This window comes from Desmodus rotundus, chromosome 9 (genome assembly GCF_022682495.2).
Source record: "Desmodus rotundus isolate HL8 chromosome 9, HLdesRot8A.1, whole genome shotgun sequence".
NCBI lineage: Eukaryota > Metazoa > Chordata > Mammalia > Chiroptera > Phyllostomidae > Desmodus > Desmodus rotundus.
The window spans coordinates 80,043,948-80,059,103 of NC_071395.1; the positions used below are offsets into that span (position 1 = coordinate 80,043,948).

A 15,156-nucleotide genomic window follows, 5' to 3' on the forward strand; every position below is an offset into this window, starting at 1 on the left:
CTCCAGAGACTGGTCAGTCTCTGCATTTATGCACTAGGTCCTGTCCTCTCTCAATTTCTCAAGGACTCGAATCCTAGAAATACGCCCCCTCTCTCTCCTGTATCATCAGTGTCTCCCTCTCCACTGGACCACCCCATCAGCATCAATAGACGGTAATGGTTCCCATCGCAAAGAAATAAAGGGCTGGCTAACCCAATAACTCCCCGGCTACAGCTGGTTTTCCGCTTCCCCTCCCAGCGAAACCGAGGAAAGATCCCACGACACGTCTCACCCCCTGCCACTCCGGTCAGGCCTTTGTCCTCTACCGCTCCCTGCTCACACCGGAACTCTTGCTGTTGTTCAAATTCACCAGTGCAGTTCCCACCTCAGGCCCTTTGCACTTGCTTTTCCCTCTGCCCAGAATACCCTTCCCACAGATCACCGTATGGCTGGCCCCTTCCTTTCATCCAGGTCCCACCTGTCACCTCCTCAGAGCAGCCTTCCCAGACACCCTTGCTTTACCTCTCTCTGTCTGTCTGTCTCTCTTATTCCTTTGACTCTGTCTTTAATTTTCTTCGTAATACTTAGTGGCTCCTGGCAATATACGGTGCATCCACTTCTTTCTTTCTTTGTTGTTTTGTGCCCGCCCCCGCCCCCTCCCCCCCAGAAAGCACGCTCCGCGGGGCAGTGTCTTTTCTCTCCTGTTCGCTGCCCTAGCAGAACAGTGTCTGTTGGGCACATGGTGGATTCTACAAAACTGTGTTGAATGAATGAATGAATGAGAGCCCACACCCAGGTGAGCCCTGGTGCTCTCATTTCCCTGTACGGAGTGACAGTGTCCGCCCCTTAGACCCACACACGCAGGCGGGCTCCTGTGTGGGACCAAGCCAGCCGGGCCGTCTGCTGCTCTTACTCATGTAAACACACCCCTTGCTGTTGGGAAGGACGCGTGGGGCGTGTGAAGATATTACTTTAGAAGTTGGGGCCATCTTCACAAAGCTGGCAGGTGCCCTGGAGGCCAGACCGTGGGGCAGAGAGTCATTCGTTCCTTCAGTGAAGTTTTGATGAACATTTCCCTTGTGCCAGGCGCTAGGCTGGGCCGGGGACGCCGGCGGCGAGCAAAACAGATGAAAACCCTGCCCTTGTGCAGTGTAGTGGCCGACACCGAACAGTCACCCCGTGAATATTTACGACCACACCCTGTTCCCCACGACCCCATAGGCAGGTCAAGCTTGTGCTTGGTTGGGTGGGGGGTGGCTCTGAGACAGGACAGGAAGAGCCCCCCGGGGCCGGCCCAGCTCGGGAAGGCTGTGGACCACACATCCCGATTCCTGGGATCAGCCCTGACCCTGGCAGGATGTGGATATGTCCTCAAAAATCCCCTGACCCTTCCCTGTCTCTTGACCATTGCTGACCACGTCCTGTCCCTGTGTTTGAGTCTCCAGGACTTCCTCGTCACCCTCCTTCATGGCAAACTTCAAAAGACTTGGCCTTGTTTCCTAATCTGTAGAGCAGAGATAATCACAGTACCTCCCTCACTGGGTTACTGGGAGAAAATTAAATGTATGCAAAACCATCTCGTCTGGAGCCCTGCAGTCAGCAGACCAGTCTCCTGACTCCCCCATCCCTGTCTCAACTCCCCTCTCACCCCCTTCTGACGTAGAAGCAGAACGTGACCATCATGGACCACCACTCGGCCGCAGAGTCCTTCATGAAGTACATGCAGAATGAGTACCGGTCCCGAGGGGGCTGCCCTGCCGACTGGATTTGGCTGGTCCCCCCGATTTCTGGAAGCATCACCCCCGTGTTCCACCAGGAGATGTTAAACTACGTTCTGTCCCCTTTCTACTACTACCAGGTAACGGGCCTTCCTCTCCTCTCTGTCTTGGGAGCGCAGGGTAGAGAGGGTGTGTGTCTGCATGTGTGTTCATGCATGTGCACACACCCGCGTGCTTGTGCATTTGTGTGTGCCTGCGTGTACATACATGCTTACCCATGCAGGACATACAGGGAAGATTAGGGACACAGACATATTTTTAATGCTTTTCAGACTTCACTCAAGGATGTTCATTTCCACAGAGCATAGGACTGAAGGAAATACTTTGTATTGTCCCTTCGGTGGCCCGTTGCTCTGCAGGGTTTGGGCTCCTGAGGGTGACCACCATGGCGCCTGCCTGCGTGGGAGGGCTCTGAGCAGCCCCACAGCATCTTGGTGCAGAGCGTGACCCCCAGGTCAGGCACACCTGGGGGTGGGGTGTCATTTCACCCACCGCAGGCCAGATGTTCTCCTCTCTAAAGGGACTGGCCTTAGTTTCACCATAAGGAGGTAGTAAGGATCGCGTGAGCTGCTGTATGTAACAGCTCAGCCCAGTGCCCAACAGAATGCACTCAGCAACCATTATGCATTGAAATGAGCTCATTTGTGGTTAAAAAGGACTTTGGTTGGATTTAGAAAGAACTTCCTTGCTCTGAAGGTGATCTGTAGGGTGACTTACTGTCCCAGAGAGTTTGTATCTGTCGTCATAACACCTCCTTTCACTCTCGAAGGTGCCTCTGCATTAGCTCGTCTTCCTAGTGATAAGTAGTGACAAGACACTAAAAACAAGAGACAAGTGGGGCCCCTTCCTTCCAGGGGACACTAATGACCATAAAACTAACTGGTCACCTGGTAGATGCAGGCTCCATGCTGGACACTGAAGCTGCCATTCTGAGGGACACAGAGAGGCAGGGTCCTCCCTGTGGGGCTTTCAGTGAGGGAGGGGGTTGGGACAGGGCCTGTTCCCCCCACCCCCCAGCTCATGAAGGGCACAAAGGGTCCTCCATCTCACCAGCATCCCCCAGCCCAAACTGAGCTGTGCCCACCTTGCTCTCACACCTGCCCTCTCTTCTGAAGGTGGAGGCCTGGAAAACCCATGTCTGGCAGGACGAGAAGCGGAGACCCCAGAGAAGAGGGATTCGGTTCCAAGTCTTGGTTAAGTAAGTGGGAGCAGCCAGGGTCGACATCTTCCTTCTGGTCAGCCTGCCCTTCTAGGCCTCGAAAGGCAGGGAACAAAGAGAAAAGATGACCTTGATGGAGTTTGGCTCCCAGAGGTCCCCACACCAATGCCAAGGGTCACCTGTTGCCATTGTCCCAACCTCCTCTCTCCTCCGTTTTCCCAAAGGCGCTGAGTAGTGGGTTGAGCTGGCGAAGGGAGGGGAAGGTCGGGGAGTCAGGTTTGGTAGCTGGTGACAAACGTGGGCTCTTTTACCCCAACTGCCCCACTTTAAACACTGCCCCCACTCCCATGCCCCCAGGCCCCCATCCTCCTCTGGGAGGATGACTCAGCACGGGTCTGTCTGTCTGTCCCCACAGAGCCGTGCTCTTCGCCTCTATGCTGATGCGCAAGACCATGGCATCCCGAGTCAGAGCCACAATCCTCTTTGCGACAGAGACGGGAAAGTCAGAAACGCTCGCCCAGGACCTGGGCGCCTTGTTCAGCTGCGCCTTCAACCCCAAGGTATCCGTCGTGGCTGGGCGCATGCTGTTTCTCTGCCTGTGCTCAGGGCGGTCTGGGAAAAGGCCGCACGGCTGCTCTGCTCCGGGATGCTCGGAGCCTTGGGTGTGCTGCTGTTCACGATAAATCGGTGATGGCCGGAGACACATGTGTGCGGGGCTTCCCAATCCTACACAGTAAATACATTTTTCAGGGTGTTCCAGGGAACACTGGTTGAGAAACACGTTCCTAATGAGTCCAAGTCTCAATGCACATGAGCTTCTCTGGAGGAATTTTATTCCTGTTTACTGAGCACCTTCCGTACAGGGTGAAATGTGAAAGGGGCGAAGGATGAATGAAAGGCAGACAAATTAACCCCCAAAGGGCGAGTCATTCACTGCACGAGTGCTGTGTTTTATCCTCCACCCCTGGAGGCCTCCTGAGTCAGGCAGGCCGGGGGAGGACAGGAGGCAGCGACAGTGCGGTTAGTGTCGTGCAGTGTTTGGGTCCCCGAGATGCCAAAGGAGTCGTCATTTTTGTAACCTGCTCATCTCATTTTTGTGGAAAATGTGTCCACACACTCAGAATCCAGAATAGCCGTGAAAGCGGCAAAGGTGTGTTGATTTGGGGCGTGCAGTGTTTGGGAGGCAAACCCTCCAGGGCTTGCTGATGTGGTAGCAGAGGGCCAGGGGGCTTGAGTGGGGGGGTCTCCAGGACATGTGTTCGAGCTGGGTGGCTTGGCAGGGGTTTGTTAAGCGCTCACCTTATCTGTGCCACACCTGTGCTGGGTGGGAGTGGGGGGTGCGGTGGCAGCGGCACAGGGTGATGAAGGAGGCTAATGGCCTGGGTGGGGGGAGGGCAGCGCGGGGCATCTGGGAGGGTGCAGAGGGCCCCAGCCTGGGAACCCAGAGCTGATGTCCAGCCTGGTGCCGTGCAGGTTCTCTGCATGGACGAGTACAGGCTGAGCCGCCTGGAGGAGGAGCAGCTGCTGCTGGTGGTGACCAGCACGTTTGGGAACGGAGGCGCCCCAGGCAACGGAGAGGTGGGTGACCCAGGTCCCGGTGTCTGGGGGGTGGCGGGGCCCAGGAGGACCAAGGAAAGGACCTGGGGGACTCAGCATGCCCCGAGGAGGACATTTGGGAGCGGGTGCCCAGACCGCTCTGGGTGCCCTGACGTCCGTCTGTGCCCGTGCCCTTCCTAATTATCACTGTGTACCTGTACCACCTTTCCGGGGACATAGGTAGACACACGGTATAGTTCAGTAAAGTGGCCTAGCTTTTACAATGCAGCAATCATGTTTAAGGGAAACTTTGTATCCCTGTCACAAATGGAAAGCCAGCAAAACATAAATCCAGTGAAAACCAATCAAAATTACTGAATTTTAGCTAGAAACTATTACCTAACCATGGCTTACTTAGTTTTTTTTTAATGAGTAATAAGCAGTATTAGAGAGGTGTTAAGGCTCCATTAATACCAATCTGAGACTTTCTTCCCAGTGTTCAGAAGAACAAAACACACACACACACACACACACATGCATGCATACACACATACACACATACATACACACACGTACATATACACACACATACACACATACACACATACATACACACACGTACACACACACACATACCTGGCTAACTAAAAGAAAATTACAGAAAACAGGATACTTTCTCACAATGAGATTCGACACTATATTTGCTAGGTCATATACCACCTAAAATTATCTTGAGTTCCTGAGAAATCAGGATTATTTTAGGAACTGTGGCAACAGCTGATGCTCTTACCAGGTTCCAAACTAAAGAAGGGCTCACTCGCACCCCCTTAGGAAACCCTCTGCAGCTGTCCTGCTATGAGGCAGGCCCCCCCCTACCAGGGCTGGCAGGGTTGGACGTGGGGCTGGTCTGGGTCCCCCACCGAGGGCCAGGACCACACGAGTGGCGAAGGCTGAACTTGTCCCTGAGCCCCAGCTGGCACACACAAGCCAGCTGGCGTGTGGGGTCCTGAACCTTCTCCCATCAGAGGCGGCCAGTTCTTAACTGGGCCACCGGCAGAAAGGGAAAAGCAGTGCTTTTATGAACCTTGTGTGAGACCTTCATGGTTCTCTCTTTTCTAGAAACTGAAGAAATCCCTCTTCATGCTGAAAGAGCTCACCAACAAGTTCAGGTAAGGCTGTCCACCAGCCCCACTTGTCCGAGCCCTGCCTTGTGGGCCCAGAGTCTGGAAGTGGGTGTGTGAGGGGTCTTCTCTGGGGTGTCCCGGCACAGAGAGAGCCTGTCCTCAGTGTGTGTTGAAGATCAAGCCAGGGAATCAAGCAGTGGGAGTGTCGGAGGCTGGCCTTCAGGCCGTGGGTGTGGCTGGGGCTGCCTGCACAGGCGGTCTCACTCCGGTCTCTGTGTGTGTGTCTTCCTTGGACAGGTATGCCGTGTTCGGCCTTGGTTCCAGCATGTACCCTCAGTTCTGCGCCTTTGCTCATGATGTCGACCAGAAGTTGTCCCACCTGGGAGCGTCTCAGCTCACCCTGACAGGGGAAGGGGACGAGCTCAGTGGGCAGGAAGAGGCCTTCCGCAGCTGGGCCGTGCAGACATTCAAGGTCAGTTCCTCGCTGGAGCTGCTCTATAGCATACACAGGGTGCTGTGAGCATTCGTGCCCGGGACACCTGGGCTGGGCATCCTGGGTGCCTGGACCTGTAGGCACAGTCCCAGGTGTGGGTGGGGCTGCAGGCCGAGGGCTAAGGCCACTGCTGCTCTTCCTTGGCCCCCAGAAGGGCTCCACTGTGAGCGTGTGTCCTGGGGCAGGAGAAGGTCACTGGGACGCCTCCCTGCCTTCTGGGAGCCTCGGTTTGAGATCTTACCCCCTCTGATTATCCAGCTCTTCTCTTGACAACCTTGTCTTGTTTCAAGTCTCCCAGCCACAGAGAGCTTGGGGACAGGGACCACACAGTTGAGTTCTATGTCAGTAGGGCTTTGTGGCCCGGGTTTGACTCCTCTGATGTAGCAAACTCCCCATTTGAGCGAAGTGTTTCACCCTGTGGTGCCCAGGATCCCCAGCCTGAGTCAGGGCCGGCGTGATTCCCAAGCCCAGGCCTCCTCCAATGAGTCCACGTCAGGAGAACGGGAGTAATCAAACCTGCCTCACGGTGTGGTCATGCAGATAAAATGAGATGCTGTCGATATGAATATTCCCCATAACAGCAACAGCTAGCATGTGCCAAGCCCTGGCGCCTCATTGAGTCTTCACAACAGCCCAATCGGATGCGTGTGCTTAGTAATTTAACAAAGCACTTAGCTCGTTGTGAGGACCTAAAAAATGGGAGCCCCGGTGGTGGCGATGCTGCCGCTGCTGAGGATGACGCTCACGAACACCGATTCGCTCTGTCTCCCTCCAGGCAGCCTGTGAGACCTTCGACGTCCGAGGCAAGGACCACATTCAGATCCCCAAGCTCTACACCACCAGTGTGACCTGGGACCCGCGCCACTACCGGCTCGTGCCCGACTCACAGCCTTTGGACCTCAACAAAGGTACCGGCTCCCCTGCGCCACACGAGGCTTGTTTGCCCTGCCTGCCAGGGGTCTTTGAGCCACGAGCCTGTGGTTGAGAAGAGCAGTAGGACCCTCTGCTGAGGGGCAGCTGGCCTGGGGCTGCCAGGCATCTCTCTGTTGTTGCCTCCAAGAGCCGGTCGGGGTGCCAGAATTGAGGTCTTGCTTTGTCTATGAGGGAGGCCATTCCAGGAGGAAGCCCTGGAAGGGAGGTGAAGAGAGCAGGAAGCCGCTCCAGCTGAGGGCCTCCTGTGTGCCGGGCGCTGTGATGGGCTCTGTGCCCAGCTCTAAGCAAGCCCTGACACTCGTCCTTCGAGAAAGACACAGAGAAACTGAAGTTTAGGGAGGTGAAGCCAGTTGCTAGCAGGTGGCCAAGTTGAGATTTGAGTCTCACCCTTCCAGCTCCCATGACAGCCAAGAACGTTCTGCCGAGGCAATTCCAGAACATTCTGCAATCTGTGACCTCTCAATGGTGACCTCCAGGCGCTGTGCCTCTGCGCTTTCTCTTTTCTCGTACCACGAGTCCGGTGGGCCTGCAGGTTTCTGCTTGTTCAGGATATCCCCAGCTCCAGCGGTGCTCTCCCGCATCGCAGGGAACCCCTGTATCTGGGCCTCCGAGCTGCACTTCCCAACCCCTAGCAGCCGCACAGCCGCCCTCTGTCAGAGAAGGGTCTTTATTTGTGATTCTGAGACATGGTGGGGAAAAGGATGTCACTGACTCAGACACGAGGAGGCTGCCCCACCAGCGCTTAAGAGCCACTTGGCCATTTCAACACCTGTCTGTCCCCCACAGCCCTCAGCAGTGTGCACGCCAAGGATGTGTTCACCCTGAAGCTCAAGTCACGGCAGAACCTGCAGAGTCCGAAATCCAGGTAGGGCGAAGTGCGGGGCCTCCTGGGTGAAGGTCCACACATTTTATTTTAATGAGGGAAAGACCAGAGCAGGGGCAGACTTTGAAAAGACAGAGGTGTCCGCAGGCATTAGTGATGAGGCCGTTGGTGGGGACCAGCCTGACGGTCACCCAGTGGCCACCAGTGCCTTTACATCTGGTCTCTATGAACCATGGGCCACTTTTCCAGCTTGGAAACTAGGTACCCGCTTCACTTCCTGTCCTAAACTCGTTCACCAAAAGGGGAGGGCAAGAGAAACTCAAACCATGTGGCACTTTCCTAAGAACTTTCAGGAAAAGGTTAGCAGGGAAGGGCATTTCCCCACCAGGGTAAGCCAGTGTTGGGGATTCTCTGTGGGTTTTGCTTCTCTGTGCTGTCCTCCCCCACACGTTAGGAAAAACCGGGCTTTGCTTAATATAAACGGAATGTGTGCTGGGGATGAGGAAAGGCTTGTCCCAGTGCCTATGCGTCTCCAGAGGGATGCTTCCTTCAGGCAGATTCTGTGGTCCAGCCCCCGAGGGCTCCAGCGGGCAGCACAGCCAGGGGGTCAGCGTACCTTCTCCCCAGGGAGAAGCCTGGTCAGCCTGGGGCCCTTTTCAGCAACTGTGCACACAGAACCAGGCTGGAGAATGAAAGGAGGGCATGTTTCCTGGGGAAACCGGCCCACCCTCCAGGGATCGCTGCAGGAAATCCCAGCGGCGTCACCGGAGGCTTCTTTCTCCCTTCCCCAGCCGCACCACCCTCCTGGTGGAACTCTCCTGTTCGGGCAGCCAAGGTCTCAGCTACCTGCCAGGGGAGCACCTGGGCGTTTTCCCAAGCAACCAGCCGGCCCTGGTCCAAGGCATTTTGGAGCGAGTGGTGGATGGCACTGCACCCCACCAACCCATGTGCTTGGAGACCCTCAGCGAGACCGGTGAGCCCCCTGCACACCCAGCATCCTCTCACCAACCCCCCAAGCAGCGGACAGGAAGGGCCTGGGCCTGCACTGCAGGCAGCTAACCTTGTCCTTCCTGCTGGGTGGGCGGCCCCCAAGCCGGCGCTAAAGCAGCCTTGCAGACAGTTCTCAACCCGCAAAAAGGGATGCTTCTTTGGGACCGTCTGCCCAGCACCAGAGGCTGGAGAATCTTTTTCCCTTTATTCCTTTGCTTATCTGGCAAAAGAATATATTCTTTTGTTGATTGATTCATTGATTTTTCCGTCAAAATTTTATCTGGTCACATTGAATATGCCCTGGGCTGAAAAAATGAATGAGATTCGGTGTCTGCCCTCAGGGAGCTCACTACCTAGTACAGGAGGCGGATATGCAAGAATATTCACAGCAATAATTATTCTAATAACAACAATAGCAGCTAGCATTTATTGGGCAATTACTACATGCCAGCATTTTACATGTGTGAAATTAGTCCCCACAACAGGCAGCTTGCCCAGTGACATTACAGAGAAATGTGGACATGGTGTGGAAATGGTGAGGTTTGGAGATTCGAGTCCCAGATCCAGCCCTTACCAGTGAGGTGGCCTTGGGCATCTAAGTCACCATTCTAGGCTTTATTTCTTAGTCTCTAAAATAGAAATAGTAGAGGCTTCCTCATAGGCCTGTTTTGAAGAACAAACAAGTAGGTACAGATGCAACCTTCCCCACAACTCCTGGTGCCAAATAAATGCAGATGCGGAGGGATGTCCATTTCCCACAGGCTGATGAATGTCTGTCCAGGAGGCCAGACGATACACCCTAAGAGCCTCCTCAGATCCCAAAATGTGTAACCTCTTCACACTTCCATGGCATTCTGACTTCATGCTGTTGCCCCACCAAGGGTCTGAATTGTTCCCACCTTCCCTGGGCAATGAACAGGGGCAAGAACCCAAGAGTCAGAGAGTTGAGTCATCCAGCTAGTAAGTGGGGAGCCAGAGTCTGAACCCACATGTACTGGCCCCAGGGTCCCTGCTGTGACCACCCTGGATACTGGCCCTTGGGACTCCTGGAGACTCACAATCTTCCTTTGGAGGGATTGGCGGCTCTCCTGGCACCTCTTGGTATAGGACGCCAGGGGACTGCGGTCATGGGCTTTTCTCTGAATGAACAACTGGCCTCTAGGGTGCACATAGGGCTCTGGTGGGTTTAGCCACTGTGAGTCTGAAATTGCCCTGTACATACCCTGCTAAAATTCCGGTCTGGGTGAGCCAGACACCGGACGCTGGCGCAGTTGGTTTATAGGACTGTGTCACCGTGGGGGCCCTTACGAGGGTTGTCGATCGACCTTCCCTGCAGCCCCATCTCCAAGCACCACCTTCCTGCACGTGAGTGGGACACATGAGCCCTGTTGCTGTTCCTGGAGCCAGAACTTCAGTGTCACCTCTCCCCTGCAGGCAGCTACTGGGTCAGGGACAAGCGGCTGCCCCCCTGCTCCCTCAGCCAGGCCCTCACCTACTTCCTGGACATCACCACCCCCCCAACACAGCTGCTGCTCCGAAAGCTGGCCCAGCTGGCCACTGAAGAGGAGGACAGGCAGAGGCTGGAGACTCTGTGCCAGGTGACGCTTGGGGCTGGTGCAGGAGGTGGCTGCCAAGTCCTAGAGTCAGGGGAAGCCAGAGCCCAGAGCGGGTCTTTAACCTCCAAGGGGGATCCACCTCAGCTGCCAAAGTGAGACTCATCACAGTCTGGTGGGAAGTCAGGTACCCTCTCCTGTCCTGTGTCTAGGACACAGTTGTGTTGAGTAAACTGGATTTTTGTGAGTGTCTGCAGGATGCAACCAAAGTGCACATCCTCAGACATAGCTAAAGGAAGAGAGCCGCTCTGTCTTGTCTGTCTTTGTATTCCCCAAACCTGAAACAAGCCTAGGACTTAGAAAGAGTTAGAGGATGGATGGAGCGGATGACTGGAAAAGTGAACCTAATGCCAGATGGGCAGATGAATTAATAAATTAATAAGAGAATGCATTAACTCAACTGAAACTTTCTGGGCCCCAGTCTTTGCAAAAGACTCTGGATGTCATTGTTACATCAACATTATTGCTAATTTTCATGATTCCAGCCACCTCCACTGCCATTACCATGGGCTGTGCGGTGCTAACTTGTGAGGGCTCACTCACAAGACTCACTGAATTCTCACAACACCCCCACCAAGTGGGTGACACTGTGCTCAGCTCACAAAGGCTGAGTGCCTGGGACAAGATCCCACAGCTCTAAAACAAGCATCGTGTCACAGCATCCAGTTTTTGAACCCAGGTCTGTGTGATTCCAATACCTGCCCCAAATGAGGTTACAACAGAGACCTGGCTCCTGCCCACAAGTTGCTGACAGTGAACTTCTAAGCACACGAGTTAGGTAAATGCTACTCACTGACCTGAGTTCTTCCAGGAGAGGAAATATCCAGTCTTTTCTCTCCAGCTCAGTAGCACCCTGGACAGCGCCAGGTACTTCAACGTGTCTGTTGAGGGAGGGAGTGAATGAATGAGTGAAGGAGTGAATGAATACTGGATTGTGACAGCCTCTTCCCTCGATGTGGCGCGGGTGCCCTGAGTTGCTCACACTGCCCTTGCCTTTCAGCCCTCGGAGTACAACAAGTGGAAGTTCACCAACAGTCCCACGTTCCTGGAGGTGCTGGGGGAGTTCCCATCCCTGCGGGTGTCTGCCAGCTTCCTGCTCTCACAGCTCCCTGTTCTGAAACCCCGGTACTACTCCATCAGCTCATCCAGGGACCGCACACCCATGGAGGTCCACCTCACCGTGGCTGTGCTCACCTACCGCACCCAAGGTAAGACCCGGGCAGAGGCTCTGGAGCATTCCAGCTCTGCTATTTCCTGGGCAACTGTTCAACATGGCAGAGCCTTGGCCTCCCCATCAGTTAAACACCCACCTTCCAGAGTTGTCATAGCAATAGGAAGTGTGCATGAGAGACTACTGTGAACCAAGCACCGAGCTAGCAGATTATCGTAATTGTGTGAGCTGGGTACTGTGTGCATTTTACAGGTGAGGAAACAAGCACGAAGAGGTTAAGCCACTTGTTCCAATTCACACCATTAACAAATAGAGAACTGAGATTCAAACCCAGGTAGTCTCTGCTTAGTCCAAATTTTTTTTTAAATTTTATTTATTTATTTTTAGAGAGAGAGGAAGGGAGAGAGAAAGAGAGGGAGAGAAATATCGATTGGTTGCCTCCCACACACCCCCAACTGGGGGCCTAGCCCACAACCCAGGCATGGGCCCTGACCGGGAATCGAACTTGTGACCTTTGGGTTCACAGGCTGGTGCTCAATCCACTGACCCACACCAGCCAGAGCCTGAGTCCACATTCTTAACCACCCTACTCCACTTTAAAGCCCTACTAGTGTTGGGACAATGTACTGAGATCGAGTGTGGAAAGCACCCACTACTTAGTGGCAGCCCAATGATTCTTAGTCCTCCTGATAGTCCAGCCTAGGTACAGGGGTGGTTCTGCCTTGATTATTCATTGCTCCACTCACTGACTCAACAAGGATTTGTTTCTACACTTGGCACCCTGGTGGGTGTGGAGATACAGCCCCCATGGCCCCTGCCCTCGTGGGCTTCCCATTTGGAGGGTGCAAGGAAAAGACACCCACGGAAATAGACAGTTGACATTGTGTAGGTGTGAGAAGGAATGCACAGGATGAAGACAGAGGATGTGGGGCGGGCTGACATAGACGGGAAGGTCCCAGTCCTTGTCCAGTTGGGCCTGGCTCCTCCAGCGCATGGACTGGGCCCTTGCCTTGCCCTCAGTAACTGAGCACTGCCTGGGGTGGCACAGCTGGGAAGCTGCCCCACACCTCAGGGCCCTCGGCGCCCGAGAAGCACGAGCACACCATTCTAAGAACTGGGCAGAGACTGTTTGCTGAGCTGGAGGATATCGCACAGGCCCAGTCTCAGTCCTCAGACCAGGAGAGGGGAGGCAGGCACGTCCTGCGAGAGCGAGATTCCATCCAGAGGAAACCAAAGGGACCTCTCAAGTTGGTTGGAGGCCCCTTTAAATTCTGGGCCGTTGGGAAGGGAATGTACCCCAGGGAAAGCTGGGGTTTCCACAAGCCCAGGAGGGGCCACACGCAGATGTCAGAACAGACTGGAATGCTCAGGAGGTTGTCTGTCGCCCAGGGTGCCTACCAGGAAGGGCTATATTTGGGAAGACACTCCGGGGCAGTGACTGTGGCCACCCTCAGGGGCCACTTTGGGCAGCTGTCACTGGGGCCGAGTGGTGGGTCAGGGAAGCTGAGGTGTGGCCTGATTCTCTTGCTACCTGAATGACCTTGTATGAGTCACCATCCCTCTGAGACTCTGTTTCGGCAGTGGCCAAAGGAGAGGCTTGTACACTGTCTAAGACCCTTTTGACTTTCAGCAGCTCTGGATATTTAGAGGGTAGATCTCGGAACCGAGAGAAAACTGCCCCCACGTTAGAGCCCAAAGAGTGTCAGAGCGGCAGTTTGCGGAGGTGCATCCCAATGGGAGGTGCCACTGGGGCGGTTCACGCACGGGTGGGGGTGCGAATTGGTCAGGTCTATGCTGTCCTTGCAGATGGCCAGGGTCCCCTGCACCACGGTGTCTGCAGCACATGGCTTAGCAGCCTGAAGCCCGAAGACCCAGTGCCCTGTTTCGTACGAAGGTGAGCATCCTCGCCACACTGTCTGTTGTGGGGCCACTGGCCCTAGGAGTCTCGGGTGGAAATGGATGGGTCTGGGGTTCAGGTATCAGTCTGGACCCCTTGGCCCACAAAGAAGGCATGGGGGTCACAATGGGCCTGTCTGTTCTACTTCCTGGCTGTAGAACACGGCCAAGCCTATAGCAAGGATGGAGATGACAGTGGAGATAGAGCCCAGAGTGCAATGAGGCTCAGCCTCTTTCAAAAGGAACCTTGGGCAGGCCTGTGTGGTCAGGGGAGACGAAGCAGCCTGCAGGACTTGGGAATCAAATTTGAGCTCACTGTCTTCTCCACACACCCCAATACTACCACCCCCAACCACCCCCTCAGCTCCTCAGCCCCTGTCCTGCATGTGCATGCAGCCCACGGTGTCTGAGGACTAGGGCCTCTCTTTCTGTCCCCTCCAGTGCCAGCGGCTTCCAGCTCCCCGAGGACCCCTCCCACCCTTGCATCCTCATTGGGCCTGGCACAGGCATTGCCCCCTTCCGCAGTTTCTGGCAGCAGCGGCTTTATGACGTTGAACATAAAGGTACAGCTGGGGGGTCCCTGGGGGTGAGGGGTGGGGTGCCAGGTGGCCAGCACCTGCCTGGGAGTAGAACTGAGCTGTAGGGGAGCTGTGCCACTGCCCACACACGTTTCCTGGCCCCTATCCCAGGTCTGCCTCAGCCTGTGTGGGCGAGGGATCTGAACGCCCTGGCCCTCAGCCTCCTCAGCTGTAAAGTAAGGGAAGTACTAGATAGGATTCTTGTGGAGATGAAATGAGAATCAAGCCAGGTGCCCAGTTTGTCCGGCCTTGTCGCCTGCTCTCTGGTGGCCACCCTGGTAACTGCAACCTGCTGGGTCTTCCAGGGATCCAGGGTGGCCGCATGACCCTGGTGTTTGGGTGCCGGCGCCCAGATGAGGACCACCTCTATCGGGAGGAGATGTTGGAGATGGCCCAGAAGAGGGTGCTGCATGAGGTGCACACAGCCTACTCTCGCCTGCCTGGCCAACCCAAGGTAATGAGGGGGAGCGGCGTTAAAAGCACAGACTATACTATGATGGGTGCCCTGGCACCCCACACCCCCCTCACGTCTCTGAACTTCCATCTCCTTGGCTCTAAAATGTAGGCTGTTATACTCAGGGAGATGCTGTGAAGCTGTGAAACTATTCAGTTCACTCTTCCAAGAGATAGGCCCTGAAACGTTCAGGACCAAGTCAGGGCCACGTGGCAGGTTAATCCCCTGGTCCCAGCCTGCTGAAGGCCCTCCCCACCTGGGATACACAACCACCCAGGGAGAGGCTGTCCAGGCCGGCTTTACGCTCAACCACAGCAAGGCTGGAGGGCACCCGCTGCTCCCACCATGAGCCCACTGATGGGCTCCGCTGCCCCAGGGCACTGTGCCCCATGACCCTGGGGAGTGAGGTCAGGTTCTTGGCCCCTCCCTTCTGAACTTGTCCTTGATAGGACCAGGGCTCCTCCCAGAGCTGGTGCTCCATGCCTAGTGGACTCCTGGACTTCTGTGTCACTGGGGAGCCCAGGGCTCTGTGTCCTGCTCTGCATTACAGTGGAGGTCCCATAGACAGTCCGCACAGAGAGAATCCCTTACCGGGGGTGTAGGCAGGTGGGCCTCAGAGCCCTGGGCAG

At 55.3% G+C, this 15,156-nt stretch overlaps 1 protein-coding gene across 1 annotated transcript in view; it reads left to right on the plus strand.

Annotated features, from left to right (window-relative positions):
* Positions 1–15,156, plus strand: part of NOS2 (nitric oxide synthase 2) — a 33,436-nt gene that overhangs the window by 16,544 nt on the left and 1,736 nt on the right. Inside the window, 14 exon segments of the mRNA XM_024564899.3 lie at positions 1,643–1,837; positions 2,873–2,955; positions 3,332–3,476; positions 4,390–4,494; positions 5,572–5,621; positions 5,874–6,048; positions 6,845–6,977; positions 7,789–7,867; positions 8,617–8,798; positions 10,250–10,413; positions 11,429–11,636; positions 13,406–13,493; positions 13,937–14,058; positions 14,379–14,527. Coding sequence (XP_024420667.3) covers positions 1,643–1,837; positions 2,873–2,955; positions 3,332–3,476; positions 4,390–4,494; positions 5,572–5,621; positions 5,874–6,048; positions 6,845–6,977; positions 7,789–7,867; positions 8,617–8,798; positions 10,250–10,413; positions 11,429–11,636; positions 13,406–13,493; positions 13,937–14,058; positions 14,379–14,527 — 1,878 coding nt within the window.